Source organism: Lepisosteus platostomus, chromosome 14 (assembly GCF_059453375.1).
Source record: "Lepisosteus platostomus isolate fLepPlt1 chromosome 14, fLepPlt1.hap1, whole genome shotgun sequence".
Lineage (NCBI taxonomy): Eukaryota > Metazoa > Chordata > Actinopteri > Semionotiformes > Lepisosteidae > Lepisosteus > Lepisosteus platostomus.
The window spans coordinates 6,558,332-6,578,578 of NC_142624.1; the positions used below are offsets into that span (position 1 = coordinate 6,558,332).

At 39.5% G+C, this 20,247-nt stretch overlaps 1 protein-coding gene across 1 annotated transcript in view; it reads left to right on the top strand.

The window, feature by feature from the left end:
- The window catches only part of LOC148648797 (receptor-type tyrosine-protein phosphatase-like N), a 151,072-nt gene that overhangs the window by 81,081 nt on the left and 49,744 nt on the right, over nucleotides 1-20,247 (top strand). Inside the window, exon 12 of the mRNA XM_088606732.1 lies at nucleotides 8,239-8,303. Coding sequence (XP_088462858.1) covers nucleotides 8,239-8,303 — 65 coding nt within the window. The remainder of the gene's footprint in view (nucleotides 1-8,238; nucleotides 8,304-20,247) is intronic.

Genomic DNA, 20,247 nt, shown 5'->3' on the forward strand with positions numbered 1-20,247 from the left:
GTTTAATCATTTCTTCCACTTTACCTTACATATATTATTGCTTAGTTTTCATGGCTGAGGATAGCACACAACATAAGAGTCTTGTAAAAACAAAATCTAATTTTGTTACCTGCTGCTGGAGGTTTTTTTTTTACCCTTCTCCCCTATTGTTTGAAGCCCCTGTGAGTCATGTAAGCTGTGTTTTGCATTTCAGCATTAAAAGCAAACATGTAAAACTGCCTTTCAAGTGATTTGCAATTCCCTCTTTATGCTCTTTATTCCTTCTGAAGGAAGACAGAAAAGAAACTATACCCATCTAGTATAAATGAAATGCCCTTTTCATAGACATCCAGCAAGGCTTAATAGATAAACATTAGCAAACCGTTCAGAAAGGGAGTTTGGCTTTTCTCTACTTGAAGTTATCCCTGTAATATCATTATGGTAATAGAAGTATATTCCCTTTTATTATGCAGTCAGCTCCTTTGCATATGGCCCTTAAAATGTAATTGTGGTTGGAATTTTATTTAGTCTCTTATACAGTAGCCAGCATGAGTGTATACAAGGACCATAATTCGAAACTGAGCTGTGGTTTGAATTCTGACCTGACTGTCCCTGAATCATACCTGACCCCTGCTGCTCTGAAGCACAGAATGGTTGAAGTCTTAGTAGAAAACATCAAAAAGCAAGAAGGTAAAAGCAGCCGTCAAGAGCAACCACAGCTGTATTGACGGAGGGCCTCATTTTCAAACTCTTTTCCCTGAATGGTAACTTCCTCCCCTCCCCTCACTGTAGGCCTATTGTTTGGAGGTTTATTAACAGGCTCTTTTGATGTCCCTGTACATGAATTGGGAATGGCAAAGTATTGTGACTGTAATTAGATAGTTCTGCTTATTAGCTAATTGGGCTTCAATTTCTTTTTAAGAGCACTACTGTAAGGTTGCATCTGGGACCTTTTTTTTCAGTAAAGCACGAGTTACTAATTTCAGCAATTAAGATATATATATATACTGTAGGTTGTTAGCATCCAGCCTGCTGTCTTCTGCAGTAGGAACTACAGCATGTGCACTATATGAGACTGGTGCCCTGCTGGTCTACGGGAAATATTAGTGTATTGTTGCCTACAGATGTTATGTAGAGTCTTTTCATGCTTTGACTTTATAAAGATCCTGTCGTATGTATAGTGGGTATTTCCTGGCCTGCTCCTGTCTAGTGAGGTGCTAAGAAATAAAGAAATCATAAAATAACAAAGGTCATAAATGAGTAGAAGCCATTTGCCCAGTCTAGTTAGTATGGTTCCTAGGAGCTAGGTGATCTGAGGATCTCATCCATTTGCAGCCAAGAAGATAGCTGTGATAACATGGCGGGATAGCTTGTTCCAGACTCCCGCCACCCTTTGTGGAAAGAGCTGTCTCCTGCTCTCATTTCGAAATGGATTTCCCCCATACACTAGCTTACATTGTCTCTTGTCCGTTTTGTGATTCACTGTTATTTCTGAGGAAATCCAGTTGGTTCACATTGTCAGTGTCCTTGAGGAATTGTGAATCACTCTTCTTAAGAACAGAACACTGGTTAAAAACAAAAAGAGCTCCTTTGACCTCTCCAGCCCAGTTGGTAGTGAATTAGTAATCCAAGCCTCTGTAGAGCTGTGCTTCTTGAAGCCAGGGTATCACTTTCAACAGCCTTTGCACTAATTGCACAGAATCATCTTTTTTTTGTTATGCAATGACCACATCTGTGCACAATATTGTAAATGAGGTGTCAGAATCATCTCAGCACCTAATAAACTCTGGGCAAAAGCATTAATTCAAATGATTTTTCAATATGCATCAAGAGCGCTTTAATCAATGAAATTGTTGTGCAATATCTAATTTGCAGGGATAATAACAGGGATAATAGACTACAAGCATGAAATATTTTGAGAAACTAAATGAAAATCCGCTGCTGTTTACTATCAGATCTCTTTAGTGCATGCAGAATGAAAAGAACCCCAATGTATTCTTGTTTTCTCAACTAAATTGCATTGATGGTATTTTTGTACATTATATTTCACTTTACTTTTTAAAAGATTATTTTCACTCAATTTTTTTTATCAAAAGCTTTATTAAAACATTTTCAGAATCGTACAACGTACAGTAGCATGCTTTTAGCCTTCAGCACAATAAATGATATTGCAAAATCAAAAGGCAAAGAAAAAGGCCTTTATTACCTGTATTGTGTGTTTTGCTACATTACATTTCCCTTAAATCTTGTATGAACATTATTTTTTGGCTGATTTAAAAAAAACAAACACTTTTACCCTGTAATTAGTTCTGGAAATTAGAGTTCGGCAGACCTTATTTCTTAAGAAGCTCAAATGTTACAATGAGATGACAATATAAACCCCTCAATGGCCATTCTTTGAAAAGTATATCTAATGTATTGGATTTAAAATCGAGAGTCCCATATCCTTCTTTATTTTTTTTTTCAAATTACAAATCCTTTTCCATTTATGAAGTGTAGTAATAATCCAACAGTTCTTTTCTAAACGCTTTATGAGTTATGTTAGATGTACAAGATAATGTTTGATAGCGATACTGTATGTCAACTTCTTCTCCTATTCCTTTTCCTCATTTCACTGAGGTGTTGTTATCACCTGAGCCAGTTACAATTCAAATATGATGTATCTGTGAATACAGGCTGTTGGAGATACTTCAGAGAACACATAGAAAATCATACATAGTCTTGGGTGATGCAAAGTTATTCAAATATATTGGGGAATGATTCTTGAATAAATGTCTACTTTTTTTTTCTTGTAAGCTTAAAACTGGACTCCAGAACTTTGCTGATGGGACAAACACCAGGCGACCTGTTGTCAGAAACAGAGACATACTTGTTTAGAAATGCCAGAATTGGAGCCATTAGACAAATTACTAGAAACTGATTGAAGCAGGACAGGCCTAGTGTTGTCCAAATGGAGAAGGTCTCTATGACTGAAGAATATTTCATGGAGAAACTGACACGATATATTTGCAAAAATATCGTTTAAATGGAACGGAGATCCAGAGTTTCTTTCTCGGTGATGGGAAAGTAACAAAGATGCAGCAGACAAATAAGTAAATGGCATATAAAGTAATTCATTTTTTTATATTTTCTGTATGTTCCCCCTTCGTTTTATTTATTTAACATTTCTTTTTTGAAGGGGCTGTTGCCAAGATTATATGTTTCCACATTAATACAATCAAGTATAAAAAACCACCACTCACAGGGAGCTTTTAGTGACTCCAGGCACCCTAGCCAGCAGGTCTAGCGAGGGAAGGAAACTACAGTACAGAAAGAAAACCCATTTGAACATTGGAAGACCATGCAAACTCTTCCCAGAATGCACCCCAGATTAAAACTGAACCCAGGTCCCAAGAGCTGTGAGACAGCAACACTATCCATCACACCATACCCCTACCTGCAAAGAAACATAAGCACTTTAGCATAGTAAGGGATCTGTGTGACACTTAATGAAGATTAAGGCTTAAATATAGCACAGATGCAAAGGTTTTGGGATTGGAATCTGCTGGAATCTTATAATGTTAATCACTTAGCATAGATCCTCCTCCTTGTTATTTCTCTTCCTCGCCCTCAGGGAATTTATTTACTGTTGCCTGACACATGAAATGCAGAGGGTAGAAAAAGAGATTAGACACAGACACAGTATTTGCTTTACTGCTCCCTCCAAAATTGTAATGGTTTATTCTCAATTTTGTAAATATATTGCTGAGAAAATTAGACAGATGTCATGTTCTTCACAGGTAGCCCTTCTTGAACATTGCCCCCGTGTCCTGAATCAATAAGAACAGTCTTTTTGGCCTGAGTTTCTCTTTTCTCGACTGAATGGCAGGTGAGAAAAGGACTCGATTTTCTGAGGTTTGGCTGAGTTTTCTGTAAATGAAGATCACAATCTAATTAGGAGTCCCCTTCCTTTATTCCTGAAGGCTAGCAAGAGCCAGGTTGGGTGCCAGACACGATGAAATATTAATGGCAAATCTTTTCATCTCCTGTGAAGTTAAATGTTGGGCTGAATGGCAAAAGGAATTGAGAAAGGTTAGAGGCAGGGGGTGTGGGTAGTTTCAGTAGGGGGTCAGGATTCCTGCCTTAACCGCTCTGAAAGGGAAGTGTGCTTATTTAGAGGGATGAAAGCTAATGGAAGAGATTCGCGAAACTATACACTTTTGTCCAATGTCATTAACATCAGTGATTCTGTAATTCCTGTTTTACATTCCTACCTGAGAGTACTGTCAAAGGTTGCCTCTTTCCATGAATAAAGACTGACGTATTCCTAATCCTAGTCTCTCTCTAAACATATGTCAAAGGGAATAATAACTGAGAATGGATTTTAAGAAACCGACACTCAGGTATACAAGGAATACATAGCAACAGTTTTCTAAAGGTAGTTGAACTGTAGAGTTTTGCTTAGAGCAGAGTGTTCAAAGCCAAAGTATTTCATCGCTGGTTTTGTAACAGTTTTTCCTGGGGTATTTGTATTTTTAGTAGCCGGTGACGTGTCTTTATAGGGCTTTTTGTTGGGGTGCTAAAATGTCTTTTCAGTTTCAAAATTCAGATTAAAATCCTATCAAATGCAAATATATTTTGTGCCTGATTGTTGCCTTTTTGCGTTGGAGTCACAAATCCATTGGCTGTTTCAATAAATTGCCAATCCTTTTAATTAAAGAGATGGAGGGGAACTCAAACACTCTTAAGCATCTCATGTAGGAGATTATAACATCCATCCTTGCCTTCATTATTTATAGCCGCTTCAACCTGGGTGTCACAAAGTGTTCTTTCAGGACCCTATGCAGACAACACAATCTGGGGGGAGTGAAGAAAACAGAGGCAAAAAGGCATGCAAGGGGCTGGAAGGAAGACAGGGGGCGTGTCCATGGTGCGCTGGTGTTCGGGGGAGGGGTGGCCGAGGCAAACAGTCCGAGGGAATCCGAGGCAAATCCGAGAGGGTAGCAAAAGTCCAAGACCGGGTGATCCATCCTGACAGACAGAGTTAAAAGCCAGAGTGGGATCCGGTGGAGGGTCGAGGGAATAAGAAGGGGGTAACGGGACCCGATGCTCCAGTCCAGGACCCAGATCCTGGACTCGCAGGTAGGCGGGCTTCTGGGAGTCCGTCTTCCAAAGCTGAGCCCAGATTGGCAGGAACGCCTGGCTTTTATAGGACAGGGGACAGGAACCGGAGGCAGGTCCAGAAGATCAGTAGAAAACAAGGAAGGGCTGGAGCGTCCTTAAGAGAAGGGGTTTACGATTGTGACACTGAGAAGATCTGCAGTGAGCCCCTAATCCAGCAGACACAGTTCTTAAGATAAAAATACACCTTGGGCAGGACATCAATCCATTGCATGGCACACACACAAAGACAGGTGAAATAAAGAGACCTCAGATGGTATCTAGAGGGTGGGAGAGAACTGTAGCACCTTATGAAAACCCACAAATCCGTTTTGTTGAACATGGACTGAACGGGAAGACCTCTATACAAGACATGCCCTAAGCCAGAATGAAACCCAGTAGAGAAGCAAAACTTCAGAAAAGACATTTATTTTAAAAAATCAAGTTTGATCTGTTACTTTTTTAAAAGATGTTTTACACATAATGTTATCTGTAACAAATTGTTCTTGTAGTGCAGGGAGCTCAAATATAAAAACATTCATGTCTATATTTTTTCCAGGACTCCGATTCCATTAAAATAAACAGCTTTGCATGTGTGCTGGTTAATATGTTGTTGTTTTTTTTCAGCGGCACAGTGCAGGCCAAAAACTGTAAAGAGATTATTTCAAAAACCACTGCTATCAAAAAAGCAGGGACAATTAAATTGACGTATTATTGTGCTGTACTCTAACGGAGTGCAATCATTTATGTGGGTAGTCAAAAGAGCTGTGTTTTTCTTATATGCAGACGGGGGGTTGTTGTGTTTAAAGCTGAAACTTGGAATGGAAATTGAAAAAGTAAAAAAGACCCAGATAATTCAACCACAGTCACTGCTGTCTGCTGCATTTATACAGTTAAATTGGGGGATTATAAAAGTATAAAAATAGAGAGGTTGTTGAACCACAGAGTGACACTAACTGACTAATCAGGTTCTGACACAAGACTAATAATTTCATCTAACATGTCAGTTACTTGACACTAGTGTTCTTTATTCGCTAGCACAGCTTGAAAATTAGTAACAATCTGGTCCAAACTTGCACCAAGCTAACAAATATGTGTTAAATAATAACACAATGGATGCACTATAGACAGATATGAAAACTCAGTGAGTTTCAGAGTTACACCTCGTGTAGACCTACCAAATTATATCCTTATACACAGCACAAACACCTGAACAGGCCCTATAGAGACAACCTGTGTCCTAATCAAATGAATCCTAATGAGCAGTAAATCTCTCTCTCTAAATTATGTATGCCTAAAACCATAAACAAAATGAGAATGAGAACCAATTTCCTTATTCTACATTGCTAAAAAGGGAAAGGCGTTTTTTAATCTGGGGATCCCAAAATGCTGTGCAGGTAATCAGAATTTCCAACTAAATAAGGCAGAAGGATCTCTTATATATGAAAGCCCTGAATCCTGCACTCCTTTCAGTGTTTGGATGACCTGGACAGAGTCTGGTTCAAATCTGATTAGAAAAAGGAGCTCTCCCACACCATAACGTGGGATAAGGATAATGATAATGATGAGTGATGATGATGTCCCTTCTTTCTGTTCTCTCTCTATCTGTATTTACACTATGGCCCATTCCTATGGAGGTGTGAAAATTACCTTACGATGCCCTGGTCATGGTGGAACGTTTATTCTTTAATAAGGCACTCGTAATGATTTACAGTGATGTTTATTAACAATAAGTAAATTATTGTCGTGTAAATAATTAAGAAATCATTTTCTTCATCAATATCTTTTTCCAGATTTCCTTAACTGCTGAGTCGAGGACAGCTACATAAATACAGCAAAATAACACCTATTGTATGAAAAATCTTTTGGGTAAGGTAGTCAAGCTGGAAGTGCAAACACCATTAACCCCAGATGAGACTCAGCTTGTCGCCTCCAGTCACAGAAATATATTAGAGGCAATGGTAGATTGATGTTGACATGTTTGAAAGGAGTCGGGAAGGGATTTATTCCCAAGTAGTTCCAGTTAATACGGCATAAACAAATGGGAAGCCATGTTCTAATTACAAAGTGCATCATTAAAGCGTTGAATTTTGTTGCACATGTTCTATTGCTGTCCTGAAAAGTCTTGAAGAGTAACCAAGATAATTTCTGGTTTCAAAGGAGGGTCATACCCAGTCTGTTTCAAGGGCTGGGTATGAAGAAGGAAATGCTTCTTGAAAACAAAACAAGAATTGCTTCGGGAATTTTATAAATCCCAAAGGTATTGATAAAGCCAATCCGAGATCAAGAATGAAAGGATGCAGAGGAAACCTTCACTTCTGGGATTGATTAACTACTGGAAAGGGGATGAACAAAATTTGCAGAATGGCCTGCCTCCTCTATTTTGCAAAGCTTTCTAAGTTCTTTTGTGTACAACAAATCATAATTGACATACAATATACTCACAACTGAGGTTAACATAAAACAGTGTTTTATTCTTATCTGGCCAGCAACTCACAACCGGCAACACAGTGAAGCTCAGCAGGTGTGAGTCTGGCCAACACACGGATGGGAGACCTGGGAAAAACTAAGGTTGCTGCTGGAAGAGGTGTTAGTAGGGCCAGCAGGGGGCACTCACTCTGCAGTCTGTGTAAGTCCTAATGCCCCAGTATAGTGGCAGAGACACAATACTGTAAAAATGTGAAACCAAGGTCCTGACTCTCTGTGGTCATTAAAAATCCCAGGGCGTTTTTGGAAAAGAGTAGGGGTGTTATCCCGGTGTCCTGGCCAAATTTCCCATTCGTCTTTACCAATCATGGCCTCCAAATAATCCCCATCTATGAATTGGCTTCATTACTCTGCTCTCCTCCCCACTAAGAGCTAGTGTGGTGAAAGTACTGGCGCACTATGGCTGCCGTCGCATCGTGGGGGCTGCACATTGGTGGTGGTGGAAGAGAGTCCCCATTACCTTTAAAGAGCTTTGAGTAAAGTATCCAGAAAAAATGCTATATAAGTGTAAGGAATTATTAATTATTATTACACAGTTACGCAATTCCATATCACAGGGTTGCTGACCAAAGAAGTTTGGTCCATCTCTTGGGGGAATTTAAGAAATTGACATTTTCTTTTCTTTTCCAACAGTGGCTGAGAAGACCTTTTTGGAGTCGGAGACTGGGCTCAAGATCTTACAGACAGGTGTTGGAGAGGTAACCTTTCACCTTTCTTCATTTTGCTATATGGAGCACATTTAACTAATACAATCAATATTCTCAGTAGAAAAGGCTTTGTATTTTTGCCACTGTGATAAAGATAGGACAGTCAGATGACAGGACTCATGCTGGTTTCTTGTCTAGTGGTTAGTGGACCATTTTTAGTTCACAGAATTGTCTTTGCTTTGGAGCCAAAGTTCATTGTGTCTGCAAATGGATCACTCAACTATTGCCATGAATTGCTGGTTCAAGCTGTTTGAGGAGCATGAATGAAGCAGCACTGTGGAAAAAGAATGAGACAGGATGCCCCCATCCAAAAAATGAAAACGTATTTGTTATATTATGACTACATGTCATTTAATTATTACTTTCATTTTCTGTCTTATACTGGAATATCTGACTGTTTACAGTAAACCTTAGTTCAAAATATATTGTAATGTAATAATATATTAATATAGTTCAGGTGGGTAGCTGTGTCAGCATGCGTAGTCTGCAAAGGAACAAGTAATAGGTTTATTCCAAGCTGAAAAGAGAAGAGAGAAAACACAACTTGTTCCTTTGCATATATTAATATATAGTATATCTGCAATCACATGTCAATAGTGCTACAGTAGGTGAAGGGGATTAGAAAGAAGCCAGGAAAAGGATCTTTAAGATGCAGAATACTGTCAACACTGTCAGTGTTTGTTAGCTTGCAATGATAAGATACTGTATGATCTCATGGCTTGGAATTTCAGATAAGGTGTTTTGATACCAATAGATACCTGTTGTGATGCTGTTTGTTTTCTAGAAGAAACATTTTTAAAACAAAAACCAACACGCACCAAAGACAATATCTGATACCTGCATTTGAAATGACCTTTGCTGTTTCTAGAATGTGGTTATTTGGTTATTTTTGTGTGCGGATTTCAACATTGAGGTCCTTATGTTTATGGGAGTGACCTTTTCCAATACATTTTATGGAATAGGTTTAAATATTGCAAATTTAGTGGTTGCTCCTAAAACAAACTTCTGCTCACCTGTAATTTGCAGAAATTGGTATGGTTCCTGTAACATCACAGATAAAATAATGATGTAACCTTGTTTTTTACCACTTTTGGTGTGATAGACATGTTTTGTTATTCTGGTGTACTGTATATTGCAAAAACTGGCAAAAATGATTTTATTACAGTAATCAAACTTGAAAAGTGGTGAGTTAGCTGTTTTTGTCATATTGGAAGAGAAGTGAGTGGACACCAGCAGTGTTATGAAAATGATAAAGATACCTTAACAACATTGCAAAATGAACTTCAAATGCAAGGACTATGTAACAGATGTCACCACTATTTGTGAGCCGAATGCTTAAACGTTTTCAAGGAGCATCAACTTTTCTGTGTCTTTGTGGAGTTGGTGGAACAATATCTTTGTGGAGTTGTTAGGGTGAGGCAATCAGCATAACTTTTTTCTTTTAATCAGTATGTTTATTTGGGCATAACTTTGATCTTCCCAGAGTTCAAATCTGAGTTTTCTGCGTCTTACTCCAAGCAATGAGACAAAGCAGACAGTGCTTCATTAATGCCAGTTTCTATGCAAACGGAAATTTGGTGTCATCACCATGGAAATAAAAACTTGTGCCGTATGCTTGTACAATCCTTACTTGGTTGTAACACAGAGTTATACAAAGAGAATGGGACCAAGAACAGATCCATGCAGGACTCCCGATTGTGCCAATTTTGTGGAGGAGGATCAAAGTCTTATTTGAACAAATCTCTGATCCATTTAGCAAAACTATAAATATGAGCTATGAATAGTACAGCACAGATACCCAGCAGGACAAGAACAATTGTGTCTTCTTTAACTACTGTATGTTGAGTTTATGTCAACTGTACATCACTGTCTAGGATTTATATGTCGAGGATGGATTTAGAGTCTTGCTTGGCTAACTGTTTAGAAATCTTTGAATGAGCAACAGCAATAATGGACAAAAGCATTGCATATGGCACAGTCCAATTAGTTTTTTCAGAAGGAATGTCCTCATCGAGGATTAATTCTCACATTGCAGGCTACAAGGATTCAAGGAAATGAACAGGAAGCAGGGACTACAGATAAGGGGTATATTCTCAGATTGGAGTTAATTAGTGGAGTATCATCAGTGTATTTGGACCACGGCTGCTCTTCATTTCTATCGGTGATTCTGATAGAAATTCTGTACTCTCAAACTTAGTCATGATAACAAAACGGACAAAATAACAAACACTGTAGAACCTATAAAGGAAATTAAAAAAGGACTTACAACATATAATGCAGACCAAATGACAGTTTTACAAGAAGACAGTGTCACAGACTATAAATAATAGATGGGAACCTTTTAGAAGCTATTCAGAAGGCCATGTTGCTTATATTTACATCACTTTCATCTTCTAAACAATGTAGGGGATTAGCAATATAAAAAGCGAACAGAATGTTAGGATACACAGTTAAAAGACCAGAACCTTAATCACAGGACGTTATGTTGAAATTGTGCAGTACGCTCTTCATTTAGATTAAGTGTTGTCCAAGTGTTTGAGCCCTTTATCAAACTCTGCTCAGCCGTGTTGTCAAGGGTGATGTCATGGCGTGTTTCAAGGAAATGGTTAGATGAGATCAATCAGCTGCTAACAACCAAAGATATTCAATGGGCTGGAAGGTCTCGTTTGTTTTTAGTGTTAATGTGTTAGTGTACCTGTGTTTAGAGGGTCTTTGCAAACTTTGTTCATGCTTTTTTTCTGTTGATGCTGCAGTATTTTATAAGACGGACATACAGAACCGGTTTGAAGTGGAATGGGAGGACACAATGCTGGACACAAGGGCTACTATGTAATTCTATACTGTGTTTATATAGGAACATGTGCTACAAAATGAAATACCCAATTGTGTCAAAAGAAGTTATCTTTGGCAAATAGGGAAGAGGAAGATGAGGGTGATTTTGGAATGCTGCCAATCTGACTAGCACAGGGTCAAGTGTGACAGATAACAGAAAAATATTAGAGCGCTGGTCTACTTTAATCACATTGAGAAAAATACACGGAGCATCACTGGGCGTTTCGCTTCCATGCGCATGAAATAAAAACTTCTTTTAACCTCTGAGACAGACCTCCTGACTTGTCTTTTAAGGGGAAGCGGAGAAAGTTCCCCAACAACTGTTTTAATTCCGATTGAGTCAATTTGGCTCATTCATCCATCCATTTCTAACCACTGGATCCAATATTGGGTCACAGGGGAGCAGCAGGCTGTTCTGGTAAGCAACAAGAGCAAGGCAGTCTATTGGGCTAACCCCACCTCTGAAGTGGCTGCTTAAATAGGGCAGTGTTTTTACTTGGATGATTACTGCAATAGTCCCAATGTTGAGAAGGTTTATTCCTATAATATAGATGATAAGTGTTAATGTCAATAATGATTTGTAAATAACTTGAACTTGAACTCGAACTTGAACTTGAACTTTATTGCCATATGTAACCGGTACTGGTACAATGGAATTCTTACTTACAGAAAGTCTCTCGATTGTAAAACAAGTGTAAAAAACAAGACAAAGTGCAAACAGTGCATCAAGACAATGTACAAACAAACAATAGACAATGTGCAGGTAAACATGTAGACAGTTTGAATGTAAACAATACAGACGTGTAAACAATGACTGGAGATGTGCAATAGATAAGAAATTATAAAGAGGTAGATGGTGATGGTGTAGGTGTGGTCCGAGGGGGATGGCTAAATGTGTTCGCCAGTCTCACTGCTTGTGGATAGAAGCTATTGAAGAATCTAGTGTTAAGTGTCCGTATGCTCTTATATCTCTTTCCTGAGGGCAGTGGGGTGAAGAGCTCATGCCCGGGGTGGTGACTGTCCTCTGTGATGGCCAGAATTCTACCACGGCAGCGGTCCTCATAGTGCTGTTTAATCTCGGTGAGACCGCAGCCGATGATCTTCTGGGCCATATTGACCATTCTCTGCAGTGCCTTTCTTTCTCGCAAAGAGGTGTTGCCATACCACACAGTGATCCCGTTGGTGAGGACGCTCTCGATGTTGCAGCGGTAGAAGTTCACCAACACATGTATTGGCATCCCCCATCGCTTGAGGCACCTCAAGAAATAAAGGCGCTGCTGAGCCTTCTAAGGGATATTATGCAGGATATGCAAAGATCACTTCCCATGTTTGCTCTCTTCTTCATGTCGCACGTGGTATGGTTAAAAAATTGCATATGGAAAACGTTTCAACATTTTTAGAAGGTGTAGCGTAACTCCCACAAGTCAATCTGACTAATTTGGGATGTCAAAGTCATTGAGAAAATGCTCTGAAATCAGATACTTTATCTTGACATTTTGCAAGGTTCTCTTTCAGAGACATGGTTCTGTTTATATTGCACTCTGCCGAGACTTCCCAGCTCTGGAACGATTAGAATGAGATGTTTTCCATTTTGTATCAAGATATGACAATAGACCAAAATGTGATTTTTTTTTTAAACCGTCTGAACAAATTGAAAAGTGTTGGGGAGGGTATACCCAACAGTACCAAACTTGAATTGATAGGTTTCCATTGTATCAAGGGACCATGAGAGGGAAGCTAAACTTTTACGTAAGAACCTTGGAGAGTGCAGGATAGTCTCAAATTCGAGAGATGGTAGCTCATGAAGACTTCTGGAGCCCTTTTCCTAAGCCTTACTGTGCATCAAAGAAGCAAATAACAACACTCTGTGAAAGTATGGGTAATCTGTTAGGGGTTATTCAAGTGCATTCTTTGTTTGTGCATGTTGGTTTAGAACAAAAACAAGTCAGAAATGAATTAGATGGCCACTCTTCAGCTTTCCTTTTAGGGCTGAAGCCAGATACATGCAGCATATTTTCAGATCTCTGTGTGAAGCAGAGTTTGTAAATCTGCTGTCGGTTCTGGTGGAGCGATGGGATGTCATGCAACATGCAGCCCACAGAGAATATACCAATGTAGTTGGTATACATGTAGTTGTGTGAGGAATTGCAAAGATCTGGTCTATAAGATCTCATTGTCTCTGGTGAGACACTGCTTGCAGTGTCCTGAGAATGACTTCACTAGGTTACAGAGCTTTTTGTTTTATTAAAAACAGTGCTTCAGAATATGCAAACAAATGATGTAACTTTTTTATGTTAATGTGCACATGGACAGGCTACTGTCCAACCATAGTGCTGTCTTATTCTTCTGAGCAAACTTTGCTCCGTATTCTATATAGATGCAACCAAAAATATTCAAGTTTTGTTCCAGGAACCCAGTAGTTTTGCATGGAAGCTTGGAAATAAACTTTCAGGGATGATCTGCACTGCGTGTGACTCCTGGCGTATGCATTCCAGCTGAAGCACAGGCAGTTTTGCTTTCTGAAGAGAAGGTAGTGACTGTAATTGGATTACAGGTTTCAGTTCATCTGACTTCTAATTGACTGAAACATCTTAAGAGCCCCTTACATGCACACAAGTAAACATTGTGAGGCTGATTTTTTAAGAGTAGGTGCATACTGGCCACTGAGTGGTTTATACTTGGTATGGCATTTTGGTTTAATGTTCAAGGGTGTTCAGTCCAGTTTAATGACTTCCACACTATTGTAGGATATAACTGTTGCATTTTGCCGAATTGGCGGTCGCGCGTGTTTGGGAATATAAATGTGTTCTTTCCGTCTACCTTATACTTTTTGTAAGGCCAGGGTGCATGAACCTACCCTGACCTCTGTCTCAACTTCAACGACCCATCATGCTCTCATTTTCCTTTCTTTCTCTTTCTCTGTCCTCCTTTCTGTCTTCCTTACAAAAAGTGCCATGTTATTGTTTGGTTCCATTTCTGGTTGCTCCTTTAACTTTCCGGGCCCCCGCGTTTTTCTCGGTTCTGTGTGGTTCTCCCTGCTTCTTTTACTTCCCTCTTCCCTTTTTCCTGTGCCCTGTTGCCTCTCTCATCTGCCTTTGCTCTTCGGCTTTGTATGCGCTATCTCTGCTTATTCAAACCCTTTCTGTCTCTCGGCCTGTGTTCAGCTGCTGTAGACCTTTCAATCGGGAATAATCTCCTTTGTTGCACTCTGCCGCTCATATTTTTTAATTATTCTCCCCCCCCTCAATATCTGGCAGGCGCTTACTCTCGGGTTTCGTAGGTTTTTTTCCTCCCTTATTTTTAATTCACTAATTAGACCTGGCTGCACCTGCCTCTTTTTAAGTCTCTTTTATGTTAAATAAATCCCACCTCTTTTTTTTGTTTCAACATTTTCTCATTCCGGAGTCTAAACAGAAACTGAGGCACTTGGCATTTGAACCCCATAATTATTATTCCTCAATCTCATTAATTGTAATCCTGGCCTGTCGCACCTAGTATTGATTGAAGGAGTGTTTCATACATGCAGCCATAATAGCTTGCAATTATGGAAGAGCAGGGCAAAAAAAAAAATGGAATAATAAACTGATGCAATAGCTGTCTGAGCTTGTGTCTGATTGTTTTTTGTGGTCCACTAAACAGCTACATATTCATCATGTCTGAATCAAAATAGACGACTGAATCCGAGTAACTGTTGTCATTTACCTAGACATAAATGTGTGAGATTGTCATACGCATTAAAGGTGTAAAGAAGGTTTCGACTGGTATTTTTTGACCTGACATCTTGGTTTGAACCGTTGCTACCAGAACTGGTTTGTCATTAGACGTGATTCCCATCTTTCCTTTGGTAGATATCGAGCCTCCTGACTTCCTAGTTGATATTATTAGACTCTTCACTTCAGAATTCTGTGGGCATGCGATAGAAATAATCGAAAAAAACGGAAACATCTAAAAAGTCGCTGGGAGCCCTTTAAAGCATCAAACACACTGGTACCCTGACTTTCCAGTATAGAGGTCACTTCCTTTGCTGGCTGTGGAGATGACACCCCAAAAATTTTTTCCTTTGGCCAGTTGCATAAAATCCTTCACAGATTAAATACAGAAACCTTAATGATCAAATGAGACCTAATTTTCTCTAGGGTGTTGTCTTAACTCTCTACAGCTGTCTTGTGAACTCATATATGGGGAAATTAAGAGGAAATGTAACTTAAGGTGTTTAATTTAGCTGACTAGTAGTTCTGCCCAGTGATATTTTCCATTTGAGGCTTGTGACTATTTCTCAGAGAAGCGTGCAATAAACCATTTTTATTTCCATGTTTACAGCTTCTGCAGTGATTACGCACACAATTCTAATGTGAAATATTTTTTTGTTTGATGTTGTATATTGAATTTCATATCGAATTTGAATTTGCAAAGAAAACACTCTCTAGTGAATTTATGGATCTGGGTAACTTGTACAAGGTCGAAATGAGAAATAGCAATTCCTTTTTTTTTTATTCCTGTTCCCCATTCCGACACCCCTTTCTGCTTCTGCCTTCTTGATTAGGTCTGGTCTGCAATAGATCCTTTATATTCGCTCAGGAGGAGTTGGAACGTGCGTGCATTCAGGCCATTGGCTTTTCATTAGCACTGGGTGTCTACAAGTTGTAGAATCTTAAAAGGGAGAACAGCGACTTCTCCGTCTGATCATACTGTAATCTCATGGGCATCTGGAAAGCCAGAAAGACCGCCTTTACAAGGAGCTATAACGTGTAGCTAGGAAAGTAATCTTGTAGGTATTAGGGTTTACTAGGCCTGTTGAGCCTGATTAGAAAATGTTTACCTCACGGTCTATAGGGGTATATTGGCTGATAATAAAGCAACTGGTAATAAAGTATACTGGTTGACATGTATACAGCCTCTCACCAGCAAATCATAACATAATCAGAGGTTTGGAACTTGAAAGTACTCAGACAGCCCTTACAAATACAGGGAGTTAATTCCTATCTACTTTTTAGAAATATTTTAATAATTGCTTACACTTACAGTATATAGCACTTTTTGGGATACTCCACACAAAGAGCTTTACAGGTAATGGGGACTCCCCTCCACCACCAATGTACAGCATCCACCTGAATGATGCAATGACAGCCATAGTACACCAGTACTCTCACCACACATCAGCTATCAGTGGAAGGAAAACAGAGTGATGAAGCCAGTTCATGGATGGGGATTATTGAGAGGCCATGATTGGTAAAGAAAGGGCAATGGGAAATCTGGCCAGGACACCGGGATTTTTAATAACCACAGAGAGTCAGAACCTCGGTTTTATGTTTCATCCGGAGGACGGCACCTTTTTACAATATAGTGTCCCCGTCACTATACTGGGGCATTAGGATCCATATAGACCGCAGGGTGAGTGCCCCCTGCTGGCCTCACTAACACCTCTTCCAGCAGCAACCTTAGTTTTTCCCAGGAGGTCTCCCATCCAGGTACTGACCAGGCTCACACCTGCTGAGCTTCAGTGGGTTGCCAGATGTGAGTCCCAGGGTGACATGGCTGCTGATGGCTCTTTAAAAATGATGCAGAGGTTAGCGAAGCGACTTTTGCATGAGTTATGATTTGTCTGCGTGATGACTTTGCTCAGACTTGATTCTTATTTCATGGGGCAGACAACTGATCGTTCTGTTTCAGCCCTTGCTGGGCTGGACTTCTGATAAGTCTGGCTTTCACCACTCAGATATTTTCAACCAGAGCTTGACATACAGTCTAGCCTTCCACTATTGTTCATTTCAGATGACATCTGCTCTGTGGGAGCAGTTTATTCTTGATGAGTTTTTCATATACATGTATGAAGCTATCGATGGATAGGGATTATTCATTGCAACCCCTCTGAGGAAGAAGCATCCTCTGCCAGAAGAGTAGGATGCTGTGGCATTCAAACCTAGACAAGCTGGAGCTCTTGGTGGTTACAGGTCATTATGAAAGGGTCATATGACTTTCAATGCACCACGGTAGGGCCTATGCAATCTTAATAGATAAGATAAGAACACTTTGTTAGCCATATACAATTTCTTGCATTAGGAATTTTTTCTTTTCGCATACCCTAGCTTGCTCTCCATGAGACACACAGGTATACAGACAGGGAGAGACAAACTTGGGGTCAGAGCACAGGGTCAGCCATTTATATGGCGCGCTTGGAGCAGCTGAGGTTAAGGGCTTTGCTCAGGGGCCCAACGGAGTAGGATTCCTCTGCCGGCCACAGGATTTGAACCGGCAACCTTCCAGCCACAGGTGCAGATCCTTAGCCACATGGATGGAACTGAGTAGTGTTTAAGAGCAAGAACTTAGTGCTGACAGCTTATCCATACTACCTGAGCCATATAATAAAATATAGTCTGAAATCGTTATGATGGATTATCTGTTTAATAAGGGAGTTATATTCCTATGTTTAAAGTCTAGTGGCAGCTTCAGGCTGCAACACTAACATTTGAAGCCGTGAAATCATTTATTACATTTCTATTATTGCACTGTATAAGTGGTTGAGAGACTGCAGGTTTCTAGGAAGGATGTGTTCTTTACTGGCCATTCAATTGGCTTAGCAATGACTAAGAGTCTATTCAAACCCTTGTCCTCAACTCACAAGTGGCAGCTGGTAGTTAAATGAATTGGTGAAGAAAGAATGTTTTGCAGTAATAATAGCTTGTGTTGTTATCAATTCATGGTGATTTGTAGGATTTTCAGTCAATAAAATCCAGCACATATACCACATCCACATAAGTAACAAACGTTTGCCTGCATGTGTGAAGCCAAGGTTTTTGATCTCATAAGAGTACTATTAACATATCAACACTTTCTGATAGCTGGCTCTGTTGTTTGAAACAGGAAATAGGCCCGACAGTTTTTTTCCATCTAGGTGAAATGATGAGGTCTCAAACGTTTCACCTCCAACTTTTCATCAAATGTCAAGGAAGAAAAATTTCACTCTAATCAAAACTCAAGTGTTCATTTTTGGGTATTATAAAAGCAATTTCACTGTACATCGGTTAACTCTGGTTGCTAAGTAACCAGCAAGAGTTGTCAATAGCTTTACAGCATTTCTTCCTGTTTTCTTTATTATTAAAAGCATTATTTCCCATTTTGAATGAAAGAAAATGTGTCCACACCACGCATGAATGAAAAAGTGACGTTAACACTGAAAAACAAAGGAAAGCCATACAGAAACTGTATGTGTGCAGAAAGGCAAGGGCTCAAGACGAAATTTGTAAAAATTAGAATTAACCTGCCCGTACCTGTGTGCGTCTCTCCTCTACTAAAGTTTGTGGGAGATGCGGAAGAAGGGGTCAGTTCCACAGTTTTCCATAGCGGCACTGTCTAGCCCCTGCTAGATCAATGATCACCTGTTAATCACCTGCCTGCATTTGTAGTACTACAGAGTAACACAGCCATATAACCACATGTGATGAGCTTGATTTAGTACAAAACATTAAATAAATTACTGGTTGCAAACTTTAAAAGCCCTTTTCAGTGTTTGTTGTAAAATGTACCTGATGTATTTTCAGGCTCGCTTCTTTTTCTTCTTTCGAGGCTTCTGTCTGACTTCCTTGGCTTCGTACAACTGAGAAGGTAACGCGTATTGTGTGCTCTGTACAACCACTAGTTTAAAGCTAGTTAGTTTATAACTTGGGGCTTTCCAGAAGCTGACTTACAAAGCAAAAAAAAAAGTTAAATATACATTTAAACATCACTAAGCTGTGCTGCAAATGTTGTATGTCAGGTGCTGTTAATTATTTTTCATGTACAAATATTTTCTGAAAACGTACTTTGGCTTGTGGGTGAGTGTCCTCACAGCTTCTGTATACCTTTCGTTAATCACAGATGATGGAGAAACAGCAATTACGGGCACTTCCATTGCACCACACTTGGAAAACATTTTGTCTTCTAAATGCAAGTGAGCCGTGTGCTTTCTGTACATCTGAGTACCTTTCCAATTGCTTGAGTCAACAGTGAAGCATGAACCAAATGAGACAAAAAAGTAAATGAAAGTGCTTTTAAGATTGAAAAGGGGTTTTTGGTTGAAACCTGGCTTTTTTCAAGAAATTACTTGATAAGGACTTTGAATCAATTAGATACTAGCAATCCAATGAGCTAAATCTCTACCTCTTGTTTGTACTCTGTCTTATGTTCTTATGTCAGGCCCTCTGAAAAGAGCACTTGTCACCTGGTCCTATTGCTTATGAAGACGTGCTTGTGCAGGTTTCTGTCATTTGACAACATGCCAGTCAATGTGTAGATCATTATGTACAATTATGACTATGGTGGGTAATTCAGAAATCTGAGCCTTACCACAATATTTTGTTTTACTTAAAAACAGAAGTTAATAGTTTGGCCTGGCCAGTTGGCAGACATATTCAGTAGAGTAAATGTGCACTGGTTACTGGCTTTCTTTAACATTAAAGGCAGTTTAATGGTCATCCTACCCTAACAGCATAGTGCAGACACCTTAAGAAGCTGACATTATTTTTAGGCTGCTTCAAGTTCAAGAGCAACATTTAGATTTTTTTTTTTCCATGTATTCCTTGAAATAATGCACGCTGCTACAAAGCCAAGCAGTGCCAGTTCTGCAAGTAACTTGTACACAATGTTGATGTAAGTCCCTAAACACAGTCTCAGGGAAATGTAACAGATTGTTAATGGGTTGATTGTCCTATACGAGTGAAGCCCCAGGATAGTCATTCTGCTTTTAATTTGACGATAGCCCATTTCTACAGAAGTCCTAAGAGTCAGTGTGGTTTTGACAGTGTATGTCCTTTATGCCAGACACTTTGTGTTAGAAGCTTGGAAACCCTGAAGCTTAACTGTGAATATGGAGCAATGTGTAGGTGTCCACAGGAATTATCACCATACACAACACATCTCAATCACTAAAGTGCAATCACATAAAGTACTAACCACCCCTTATCTCACGTGTTGTCATTATTTCTAGTGAGCAAACATGTTTACAGTTCTCGGGTATTGGTTGAGTAAGAATCACATGTGCAGCTTTTAGATCATGTCCTCCATCAATCCATTTTCTAACCACTTCTTCCAGTTCAGAGTCACAGTGGGGGCGGAGCCTATCCCAGCA